The sequence below is a fragment of the Alligator mississippiensis genome, chromosome 14 (genome assembly GCF_030867095.1).
Source record: "Alligator mississippiensis isolate rAllMis1 chromosome 14, rAllMis1, whole genome shotgun sequence".
Classification (NCBI taxonomy): domain Eukaryota; kingdom Metazoa; phylum Chordata; order Crocodylia; family Alligatoridae; genus Alligator; species Alligator mississippiensis.
In genome coordinates, this window is record NC_081837.1 from 44760248 (window position 1) to 44771709 (window position 11462).

An 11462-nucleotide genomic window follows, 5' to 3' on the forward strand; every position below is an offset into this window, starting at 1 on the left:
GGTGTCACTGGAGCAGGCCTTGGACAGCACACCCAGAGACTAATGAGTTTTCATGGATCTATGAATAGCTCATTAGCCAGGTTCTCAATCAGGGACTGCCTGATGCCTGGCCTTGATCTAGCCCAGTGGCCGCAGACCCCTACCACGTCTAAGCGCTCCACGAAAGATGACTATAATTCATCAAAAGCATGTGAACCCCCACACTTACAGTGCAAAGGGGCCTGCACCTCTCTTTGCACGTTTTTAGGGGTCCACAAATGAGGAAAGGTTGAAAACCACTGATGTAGTCTGTTGATTCAAAACAGGCTCCCCTAGGCACCAAGCTCCCCTGAGAGCAAGGCTTGCAGTCTGCAGCAACACGCGGCGCTGCTGCCTTCTAGCGGCCACGGGCGCACCTGGATCTGGCCGGTCGCTGCCCGTGTCAGCTGGGGGTGGGAAAGCTGGCTGCATCCTCAAGGGTGTAGGCACCTGAGGGGCAGACACGGGCTGGCAGCTCGGCGTGCAGACACTACCAGGACTCTGGCCGTTAGGTGCATCTCTCGCAGAACCTGTTGGACCCACGTCCAGGAGCCAAGCTACATGGGGAGAGTGCCTTCCTCCAGTGCAGAACGGGGACACCGGCATGGCAAGAACCGCACGGACGCCTCTCAGGTCCCGCTGGGCGCAGCCAGTTTATTTACATGGCACAGCTGCAGAGAGACAGGCCGCGCTTACCCAACGCAGATGCTTCGCAGGTGCCCCCGACGGCAGCAGGACACAGACACGGGCAAAGCCAAAGTGCAGGCCAGCAGCGGGAAGCTCTGCCCAGGGACAGCGATGCATAGCTACAGGGCCAGGATGGCCCCCTTAACCTGTGACACCCTGCTCTGCAGAGACCTGGGAAGCTCGTGTCCCAGGCGAGCTGTCTGCATGAGGCGCTGCCTCCGCTACCTGAACAGACCTGCAGAGCAGCACAGCTCCCGGCAATGCAGAGTGGGCCAGGACCGAGACAAGAAATCACCTCTTTCGGCCCCAGGGCAAAGCACGTGCAGGCAGCACAGGGAAGGCGTAGCTCTGCGGGGCTGGCGGCTGCGATCAGAGCTGCTCAGAAAGGATCTGCGAGTTGAGCAGTGCTCGGAGCAGCTCTTCGGTGAGTAACACTGAGCTGAGTACGCCCGGCCTCAGAAACACAGCGCTGACCTGACAGGGACAGGGACGGGGCAAAGCCTCGGGACAGAGGGCTGGCAGATGCCCCATGCTACTGGCACAGGCACTCCCATGATGGGATGCCCACCCCATTACAAGGGCTGAGACAAGGAGGTGGCCGGCAGCAAGGGCTGCATGAACAGGGGAGCTAAGTGTGACTCCCTGCTGTCCCTGGCACCGCTGTTACCCTGCAGGAGAGCCCGGCCCGGGCACTGAGGCAATTGGGCACCCAGCGCAGGGGCGCAGGGGGGCACTAGCAGTGAGCGCAGTGTTGCCAGCCAGCGTGACACACGAGAACAAAGCAAAGAGCTGCTGACGGCAGGCGTGCGCACCACCGAGCAAGGGGAAATCCAGCCCCTGGCTGCACTCGCCCATCCCGGCAGGCATGGCCCCGGGGAGCGGGGTCCCAGAGCCCAGCAAGAGCTGGCTATGCAACAGCCCAACCTTGACCCCTTACCCTGGGGTGCTGACAGCTTCTTCCCCTCGCTGCCGGGGCAAAGGCCGGGACGTGGCAGGCAGCTGGATGGGGGCGCAGGTCGAGGCTCCGTGGGGATCCCTCCGCGCGCCCACCTCCAGCAGCACCAGCATCCCGGTCACAGGTCCTTTTCAGTGGCACGAGGCCCACGGCCTGGGCCGGCCCAGCGTCACGTGTAATTGCCGGGGCCGCCCAGCGGGATGACGAAGACGGAGATGTCGTCCCCGGAGCCCAGCTTGTCGTTGGCCAGGCGCCAGCCGCGCTCCTTCAGCACCCCCCGGGACCGAACCACCAGCTCCTGCGCCACCATGGTGTACCTGCAGCGCCCGGCGCGGGGGCACAGAGCCCTCCGTCAGCAGCCAGGCTCCCCCCGCGTGGCTAGAGCCAGCCCTGGCGAGAGGGGAAGCTGCCGGAGGGGCTCGTGGATGGGGGTACAGGCATGACCGTGGGATACTGCAACCTGGGCAGCTGCCGCAGGCTGGGGACCCCGGTGCCGCATCCTTCACCTGGGCAGGAGGATGTGCCTTGTCCTCCCCCCTGCCCAGACTTCACAGCACTTGACTTGCCAGCAAGTCCCCTGACCAGGACCCGGGGGGGTACGGGACACGCTGCCCCCCACCCTCCTGCCATGACTGACCTGCAGGGATCATTGGGCTCGTAGCCCATCAGCACATCCATGACTACTTCGGCCACCTCCTTGTCGTTGGTGACGTCCCACAGGCCGTCAGTGCCCAGCACCAGGACGTCGTCGGGGCAGTGCTCGTACTGCGTGAGGTCGTACACCCGGACCTGGGGGCGGCACGCAGGCAGGGCTCAGCCCGGGAAAGCACCGTCCGCCTCCCTGGAGGCTGTGGACCGAGCGCCTGGGAGCTGGACCAAGCACCTGGGCTCCAGGAGCCAGAGGCGATGGCACCCCGGCCTCCACCCCAGGCAGCAGAGAGGTTGGGACACCCCAGGGCCTCCCTGCCCTGCCACAGCCCGAGGTTCCCCGTGGCTGCTGCTAGGTGCCACTGGCTTTCAGTGCTCGCAGGTGACCCAGCCCAGCCCAGCTGCCCAAGAGACGCGTGGCACACAGAGCCAGCCAGCCCGACTCACCTCGGGGTAGCAGCACAGGAAGGGTTTGATGTGGATGTTGGAGCTATACACCTTCAGGTCGTGGTCTCCCAGGCCCCGTGTCACCCCAATGGTGGCCATGACCCGCGCCTGGCAAGGAAGCAAAGCCAACAACATCACATCCCTGCTCGTGGAGCCTGGGGGTGCAAAGTTTTGAGCCTCTGGGCTGGAGCAGAAACCCCAGTCCCATGCACAAGAGGCTCCCCCGCCCATGACGGGGTTTGTGCCCTCAGCCCCCGGCCACCTCGCCGCACACGGCTCGTTCCTCAGCACGGCACCTTTTTGCCTTCTCCATAGATGAGTGGGAACTTGAGGTCATCCTCCTCTATCTTCTTGTAGGCCCTGGTGGAGGTAAGCAGGGAGGTGGCACGTTACAGGGAAGGGGCGGATTCCCCGGCCATGCTGGGACCAGAGCACCCGGCCTCCCCCAGCCAGGACGCAGTGCTGGGGGTGACCCCGACCCCGGCAGTGCAGCAGGGGTTACCAGCCGTTCATGCTTTGGTCACGGTACAGCATCTTCTTCCCCAGCTCCTTGTGCTGGATCCTCCGGGGGAACTCGAGGTGCGTGAACTCGTTTCCCAGCAATTCGGGTCTCAGAAACCCCTGAGGGGAGACAACAGCAGCCGCAGCTGTAGAAGCAGCCAGAATCTCCCCGGGAAGGCAAGCAAGATGCACGGCCTGGCTCCCCAGCAGCGAGCTGGGGTTGCCAGGAAGAACGGGATGCAGGATGCCATCTGACAGGGGCAGGGGCTAGCAGCGGGCATCTGGGCTCCGTGTGGGCTGAATCCTCTTGCGCTCCCTGCACCCCATGGCGGGTTTCAGTCGTGGGTCCCCACGCACTGGCTGGGCACCAGGGGCTCCCAACAGCCTTCTGGGGAGAGGGCTGTGGTTTGGGGGCCTGCCCAGGGTCCCCCAGTTGTGCCTCATGGCAAAAGAGCCAGGCCCTGCAGGGAAAGCTGCTACGATGGGTTTGTTCTCGGACACGACAGCAAGAAATAGCCCAGTCCGAGAGGCTGCAGGCCCGTGTTGCAGGGGCGCTTCTGGAGGGGGCTTTAGGGATACCCATGTCCCGTGTGAGGCAGGGGCGTCAGGCATGGGCGGGAAGGGGAAGCCAGGGAGGAGGGGGCCTCTTTGACCCATTGCAGCAGGAGCTCACAGCCCCCACATGCCCCAGCTCAGGGAGCATTTCCTTGAGCTCTTCATCCCACGCTCTGCAAGGAAAGGCTCCTCGCAGGGAGCTGAATGCCTTCCTGATGCCACAGCCCCTCGAAGCCATCAGGCCTGGCTGGATCCCAGATCCCCGCTCTCCCCTGCACTGAGATGCACTGCCCCAGACCCAGCGGCTTGCCCCGAGGCAAGGAGCCGCCAGCTCAGCCACCCCGGGGACCTTCCCAGCCAGCTCCCTCCAGACCCCACGGAAGAGCGTCGGCAGCACCCCGCCGGCGTCCTGGGACGGGGGACCCCCGCCATGCAGCAAGAGGGGTGCGGTGGGGAATCCATGTCAGAGGAAGCGGATGGAGGAAGAGGGAAAAGGAGATGGATGGATGCAGTGCCAAGGGACCGACAGGCCTGCCGGGAGGGGAGCAGGAACAGATACAGGAAGCATCACTGCCATGGAGCTCGCCACACTCCAGCGGGCTGGAGCCACGGGCAGAGCACGGCACCATCGTTACCAACCCACCCCGCCCAGCCCCTGGCCGAGATCAACTCGTCTGGGCCAGAAGAGCCAGCACAGATCTGTCCTTCCTGCCAGAGCCGGCTGGAGGGGATCCGTCCCCATGCGGCTTCCTTCTGGGGCTGCTGGAAGGCAGCAGCGAGGAGACAAAGTGCCTTGGTGCTCTTCCAAGGCCCAGGCTGCACCGGGAAACGTGCCCAGCCAGACCTCGTCTCACCCGCCTCGCCTGCTCCCTCTCCCGGCTGCGTGGGGGCACGCTCTCTGCAAGCGTATGCAGTTTCAGCTTGCGGCACGGACACACCTCCAGGCTCTGCAGAAAGGCTGCCCGGGGCCAGAGCCCCACAGTGAGCTCCTCCCAGAGGTGACAAGGGACTCAAAACTGGCCGCGACAGGCAGAGGGAAGGGATGTTGGTATGCCAAGCTAAACTAGCAACCCCGCGGCATCACACGAGGAGGGGGTTCGCCCCTGTCAGGGCTGAGGCTGCCGTACACCACGGTCTGGACTGGAACTTGAGTCTCCAAGGGAGGGAAGGCCTTGTATCCCCTTCCCCCCTGTCCCCTCGTCATGAGGCCAGAAGGGCACCAAGCCATGCCCCACTGTCTAGCCCCTGGGGGAACAGGTGTGGCACCGGGACAGATGCCCCGTCCCCTCCAGCTGCACCTATCTGCAAACCTGGAGCAACAGGAGAGCACCACTGCTTTGCCCCAAGAATGCATCATTACACCGCACATCCCTCCTGTGCTCCCCGACCCCTTCACAGGGGCACAGGTCCAGGCGGCACAGGACTGGGGGGTCTTTAGAGCGAACCAGATGAGAAGAAAGGTCTTTCTTACTAAAAACTGCAGCCTCTGCCTCTCTGTCTCTGGAGTAAACTCCCGGGACATTGGAATGATTTCCCCGTTACGGATGATAATGGCCCTGCAATGACACATGGAATGAGGAGGTTAGACAGCGGAGGCGCAGCACGGAGGAGCAATACCACCCGGGGGACCCAGCTCGCTGCCTCGGCTGCTCTCCACCTTCCAGCCCAGCTCTGGACCACTTCCCGGCTACAGGCAGCTCATTGTCCTGCCGCCTGTCCCGGGAGAGGGGATGGATGGAGCCTGCGGCCGGGCCCAGCAGCACTTTTACGAGCAGAGAGGAGCTGAGCGAGGGCAATGACAATGGAGAGGGAGAAAGAAGTGCAAGGAGCTACGTGGAGGGGAACGGTGCTAAGGTCACGGGAGGTGGATACGCAGATCCCTGCAGAGCTCCCTGGCAGGGGCACACAGGTGGATTTGCAATACTGGGTGCAGTTGTCAGCATGATAACCCAGGAGCCCCAAGGGGAATTTTCTTACAGGGTCACTGCAAGCTGCAGCCTCCGCGGGCTGATGGGGTCTCACCCCCTGTGCTTACACAGTGACTGAGATGGGGCTGTAGCGGAGAGCCTGGGGAGGAGCTCCTGTGAGCACAGGGAGGCCGATGGGGACTGTTAGGAGACCAAGCCGACAGCAGCAACCGGGGCCAGTGACGGAAGACACTTCCTCTGCCTGCATGGGGCTTCCAGCGCTGAGCACCACCGCAGCAGAGGACAAGGCTTTGCACCAGGGACCTTTGCCTCTGACTGTGGGGCCAGCACCCTGCCCCAGCATCTCTGCTTTTCCTAGCCAGGGCTCAGCCGCAGTCTCAGCAAACCCCTCCTTCCCCACAGCCCCCATCTTCTAGCAGGCAAGGAAAGGTCCTGCATGCACCTCAAACAACAGCACCCGCGTGCCCGGGGCAGTGTTGGTGTGAGGGGGAAATCTTTAAAAGTGCCCAAGTGCCACAGCCTGTCGCCAGGATCCAGGCTCAGCTATGGGGTGCCCTGAAGAGCCAGGCTTGGCCCTACACTTGCCTGTCTGAGGTTTCCTGCCGTGCCAGGTTTGTGTTGCATCAGAGCCCTCCCAGGAAGGGCTAAGCCCTGCACAGTGTGCATGCCCGCCCAGCCTGGGGCAGGGACACAGGCTGCTCAGCACCTCCGCATAGCTCCCCCAAGGTGACCTTTGCAGAGCGCCAGCTGGGCCCGGGGTGCAATTCAGAGCATGCAGCAGCAAGGCCTGTTCTGGAGAAAGGGCAAGAAACCCTCGCTGCGACAGGGTCTCGGGGAACTGCCCGCTGCTCCCCGGTCTGGCATTGTGCTGAGCAACGATTAAGGACTCAAATCCGGAGCTGCAAAAGATCCCTGCAGGCGGAGGGGCTGAAATGGCATGGAGCGGCCTGAGCCTGCACCTGACATCTGCATTTAGGTGCAGGCACCTCCCGCGCTGCACACTGTCCCGGGCTCCGGCAGAGACAGCGAAGAGCGGTGCTGAGTCAGGCTCCCCGGCAGTCACATGCCTGCAGTAAGGTCATCTTGCAGCCGGAGCACTGCCTTCCTGCAGGGACTGGGACGGACCAGGATCCCTTTCCACCATGCAGGGAAGGAGCTGGCCCTGCCCCGCGCCCCGTACCTGCTGTCCCCCGCGTTCGCCACGTAGAACTTCCCCAGCAAGTAAACGGCCACCAGGGCACAGCAGCCGCCGGACACGTGCCGCGTCGCCCGCTCCCGCTCAATCTGGTCATCCTGGGGAAAGACATGGCATGGCTCGAAATGGCCACCTGGACCCAGAGCCCTCGCTCCCAGCGCACGGCCCCTTCCTGCACCCCGTGCGCTAGCATGCCAGACCTTCTTCCCCCAGGCCACAAGCCCCTGGTCTGCCAGGATCTGCAGCAAGAGGATTAGCGGCGGACTCTCCCCCTCTCCCTGGGCTGCAGCTTTGTCCACCAGGCTGGTACCTCTGCCAGTGCAGCCCCACCAGGCCCCTGGGCTCCACACAGGTGGAGCCCAGCCTTTCCTTGGACAGTGCATCCGCGGTGTCAGCCATGCAGCGTGGTGGAGGGGCAGGGGCAGAGTCCCGAGCACAGCCCAGAGAGGCTGCAGCGAGCCAAGCAAATACCCAACCAGCCCAAAATAGTCCTGCGCTGCCCCGTCAGCATCTTGGCTGCTAAAGGAAGGGAGGGCACATTCCAGATGGAAAGCAGCCGGTCAGCTCGGCCCGGGCACATCCCCCGGCCTGCTCCGGGGTGCTTGCCAGCCTGCACCTGGCACCCCGCTCGCTGGCGGTGCAGCTTTCTGGGGCTCCGGCAGCAAGCGGGGTGTTGAGGGGGGACAGGAGCATGGGCCTGGGAAGCAGAGGTGGCTGCAGCGGTGGCCAGGGCTTGCAAGAGCTGCAGGGGAGCTGCTTGCTGGGGCATGGGGAAGAACAGAGGAGCCCTCCCTTCTCCCACCATCACCACCATCATCTCTCCACTGCTGCCAGCAGCTCCGGCTCTTCCTCCTCCCCCGAGGCTGCCCCTGCTCACTCACCATCTGCTTGAAGGCGTTCTCAATGGCACCGATCACCAGGCTCTCGTGGGAGACTGCCTTCTCCAGATGGAAGCGGGGCAGGGCGTCGTTGAGGGGCTCCGCATCCTCCTCCGCCAAGGCGGCCCGGCTCGCCTCGGCCGGCACCCTGGCATCGCTCTGCAGGCAGATGGGGGCGGGTGCCGGGTCCTGCAGGATGTCCACCAGGTCCCGGAGCTGCTCGCACACGTGCCGGTGAAGCAGCTTGGAGGCCATGATGGCGGCACCGCTGCCCGCATGTCCGTCAAACAGCCCCCAGTAGTGGAAGTACAGGCTCTTCCTGCCCTGCGGGGACAGAGAGGGGTAAAGCAGGAGGCACACCGGTGAGGGGTATGCCCCTACAGCCGGCACAGCCCCGGAGCGACCGAGACAGTCGGTCTCCCTGCTCCGCTCTTTGCTGCTGCCCCTCCGGAGGGGGTCCAGCCTGCCTGCCGCCCCTCCATCCATGGGGCAGGGAGGTCACACAGCTCACCCACTCGGACTCTCCCGCGGCTGGGTTACGCCTCTGGCCGGGCCTCCGCTGCACGAACACCACCTCGCAGCAGGCCTGGTCCTCGTTGTGCTGGCTCTTCCCTGAGTTTATCACCCTGGCCGGGAGGAAGAGAGAGGGGTGAGCACTTGCTGCCCCTTGGAAGCTGCAGGGGTGTCTATACAGGGCACCCCTGCCCGGATAACTAACCCCCTGTGTGGACGTGCTCATTCTGCACTCGTTCCAGATTCAAGCAGCCACCCAGGTGCTAACCGGGACTTCTGCTTCCATCATTTAATCCCAATCGCTTCCCTGTGCAGACGAGCCCAAGGGGTGAAGCTAAACAGGAGCAAAGCCCCACGGCTGTAGACCCGGCATCCCCCCGCAGAGAGGAGAAGCTGTCCACACAGACTCTGTGAGCAGAGAAGCCCCAGTGAGACACAAGGATTTGGAGCAAACACCCCAGTTGCAGCGCGATGGGGCCAAGCTGGCTTCTCCTTTGCTGGCAAAGAGGAACTCCTGGCTGAGACCAGGAAGGACACTCACTCACGAGGTGCCGGAAGACCTGCTGCCCAACAACCTGCCACACGTCCCCGCAGCCAAGGCTCGGGAAATGCACCCAGCAAGGCTCAGGAGACGCACGCATGTGATCAGGCCTCATCCGTTTGGCACCGACTACCAAGCGCCTCCCAGAAAGGGAAGAGAGCAGCAGGCAGAAGCGTTTGCACACAAAGTCACACCAACTCAGCCCCTGCTTCTGCTGAGCACATTTCAGATCTCAATTGCAAAACCTGCTTTGTGGGAGGAAGTCATCAATATGCAAAACAGGATGTGCGCCGTAGCAGTTCTCAAGCGGTTTGGAGGAGGGAATCTTGTGACCGGCTGGAGAAGCTGACACCGTTCAGTTGAAGGGGGCAGGGCCCTTACTTCTGAGTGCTCGAGCACAGGTCTGCTCCCCTCACCGCCTCCCTGCAGCCCCCGAGGAGCCTGGCAGGGACCCACCCAGCTCAGCCCAGCCCCAGGGCAAGCTGCGAGCAAAAAAGAAACAAGTGCCCTTCCAAAAAGCAGAGGGGGCAATGCCAAATCCACCCACGACGCCTGCCCGGCCCATGCAACGACATCACTGTGTCCATTTCTTGAAGGCACCGTCTCAGATCCACACACCTGGCTGCTGCCCCCAGATCCTGAGCATAGTTCACCCCTCAAAGAGATGTTTCTGCTAGGGGACGGGGCCTGCCTGTCCTGCCCTGCAAAAGTGAGGGTGTGAGTTACTGAAGGACAGGACAGAGAGGAGGGGATGGTGAATACAGGGCTCTTGGCAAATCCAGGAGCAGGGAAGCAGCAAGGCAGGAGTCTGAGAGTGCAGAGTGCGGTCCGGAGGAGCACGCGGCTCTCTCATGCCCTCGCAGCACGCTCACCGTTACAAGTCTAGCTGTGAGCAAACACTGGGGGAAGCCCGCGTGCCTCACTCGGACCCCGCTGCATTAGCCCTCTCCATGCCTGGGGGTAAGTCCCAGGGCGGAGGCAGCAAAGCCTAGGAAGGCCGGATTGCAAAGGGTCCAGCTTTCTCCTCCCGCGCAGGTGAAGTGGCTGGCTGGCCCCGCCACCCCGAACTAACCCAGCCAAGGGAGCCTGCACAGCCCAGAAAAGGCAAGAGTCCCAGGGACTGCAAGGCGGACAGGGTCGGGCCCTCAAAGAGGAAGTTCGAGCCCGCTCAGATCAGGAGACCGAGGCTCAATTCCCTCCCTGGCCAGCACTTCCCCTGCGACCCGGAGAAGGTGCCTGCCGCTCGGGGACCCAGTTCCCCTCTGCAAGACGGGGTGTCGCAAGGGTCGAGGCCGGCAACGAGCTCCACCGCGGGGCAGGGGGCTCTCGGGGACCCGCTGTCCAAGGGGTCTCGGAGGCAGGTGCCTGGGGGCGCCCCATCTCCCCCAGGTGCCCTCTGGGCAGCTCCCAAGCGCGCGCTCCTTCCAGAGACCCGTGATATGTCGCTCCCCCGGCACAGCCCCGTCCCGTCCCGTCCCGTCCCGCAGCCCGGGCGCGGCGCTGCTCACTCGGCGTAGCCGGTGCTCCAGGGCAGGCGGCGGCGCGTGCCGCGGGGGCTCTGCACGGCTCTGCCCGCGTGGTCGTCCGCCCGCTGCAGCTCCTCCGGGCTCAGCTGCAGGAAGGCCGGCCGCGAGAAGCCCTCGGCCGGCGCGGGGCCGGGGGCAGCGGGCTCCGGGGCCGCGGGCTCCGGGGCCGGGGCTGGGGGCTGCCCCCCGACCAGGTGCGCCACGGCCGTGCGCACCCGGCCCAGCATGCTGCACCGCCCGCCCGGGAGGGACAGCCGCCGCCGCCGCCACCGCCGCCACCGGGGCGGGTCGAGCCGCCAGCGCCGCCCCCGGCGCAGCCCTGCCCCGGGCATCCCCGCCTGCCGGACGGCGCCGTGCCCGGCTGATGCCTCCCTGCCCCGGGCGCAGCCGGACCTCCCGGCGCCTCCGCGCCAAGCGCTGCGGCCCCCCTGCCCCACACCTCGCAATGCAAGACTTTTTTTTTGTGGCAAAAATCTACCTCTGCCACTTCCCTCTAGACCAACATGGCCTGGATACCTTAACCCCCCTGACACATGGAGCACGAAGGGGGCAGTGCACCTAGATCGTCCCCACCTTGACCCTTCCAGTGATGGAGATCCCCCCCTCACTTCCCTGCCATCTATTGCACTGCCCCCTGCTCTGGCAGCGAGGGTGTTTTTTCCGGATCTCCAATCCAAACTTACTTTGCAGCAGCTTTGGGCATTGGTCCTCCTCGTGCCTCTCTCTGCTGCGTGATAGGAAAGGCGGTGCCCTGCATCACCCGGGTCAGGCAGCCTGTGGAAGTGTGGAGGGGCTGGGTCCTGGAGAAGACAGCGTGCCAGGCTGCAACACGTGGCTGTGGCGTGGTCCCTTTCCCCATGCAGAGTTCCTGGCAGTGCAGAGGCTGTTTCAGCCTGGGGCAAGTATGCTGCCTGCGACCTCCATCCAAGGACAGGGATATTGCAAGCAGGCATCAGCAACTCCAGCACCCTCTCTGACGTGGGGCAAGAGCCTTTAGGCTGCTGAGACAGACCTGCAACACCTGGGGCAGGTGCCCTGTGCAGCAGACAAAGCTTTGGCCTCACAGCATC

General features: G+C 64.1%; 1 protein-coding gene across 2 annotated transcripts; it reads right to left on the reverse strand.

The window, feature by feature from the left end:
• Positions 1-652: 652 nt before the first annotated feature.
• On the reverse strand, positions 653-10622 carry PPM1J (protein phosphatase, Mg2+/Mn2+ dependent 1J). Of its 2 annotated transcripts, XR_009456492.1 has the most exons (11): positions 10375-10622; positions 8324-8438; positions 7816-8136; positions 6920-7032; positions 5283-5367; positions 3258-3376; positions 3052-3115; positions 2756-2863; positions 2298-2449; positions 1643-1977; positions 653-689 (listed from the first exon to the last, which is right to left on the reverse strand). XR_009456492.1 is itself a non-coding variant. In XM_059717153.1 (10 exons), the coding sequence occupies exons 1-10, from the start codon at positions 10617-10619 to the stop codon at positions 1830-1832; spliced, it is 1470 nt and encodes a 489-aa protein (XP_059573136.1). In that variant the 5' UTR covers positions 10620-10622; the 3' UTR covers positions 653-1829. The 2 variants fall into 2 exon arrangements, 1 of the variants encoding a protein (XP_059573136.1); XM_059717153.1 differs by having other exon boundaries at positions 653-1977.
• Positions 10623-11462: the final 840 nt, after the last annotated feature.

What these genes read in the sequence shown, in the direction of transcription:
- PPM1J (XM_059717153.1), bottom strand. Translation starts at nt 10,619, where the DNA reads ATGCTGGGCCGGGTGCGCACGGCCGTGGCGCACCTGGTCGGGGGGCAG. An exon ending in GCGAACGCGGGGGACAGCAG is followed by an intron (nt 5,368 to 6,919) that starts GTACGGGGCGCG and finishes GTGTCATTGCAG; the next exon opens with GGCCATTATCATCCGTAACG. An exon ending in GGCAGAGGCTGCAGTTTTTA is followed by an intron (nt 3,377 to 5,282) that starts GTAAGAAAGACC and finishes GTCTCCCCTCAG; the next exon opens with GGGTTTCTGAGACCCGAATT.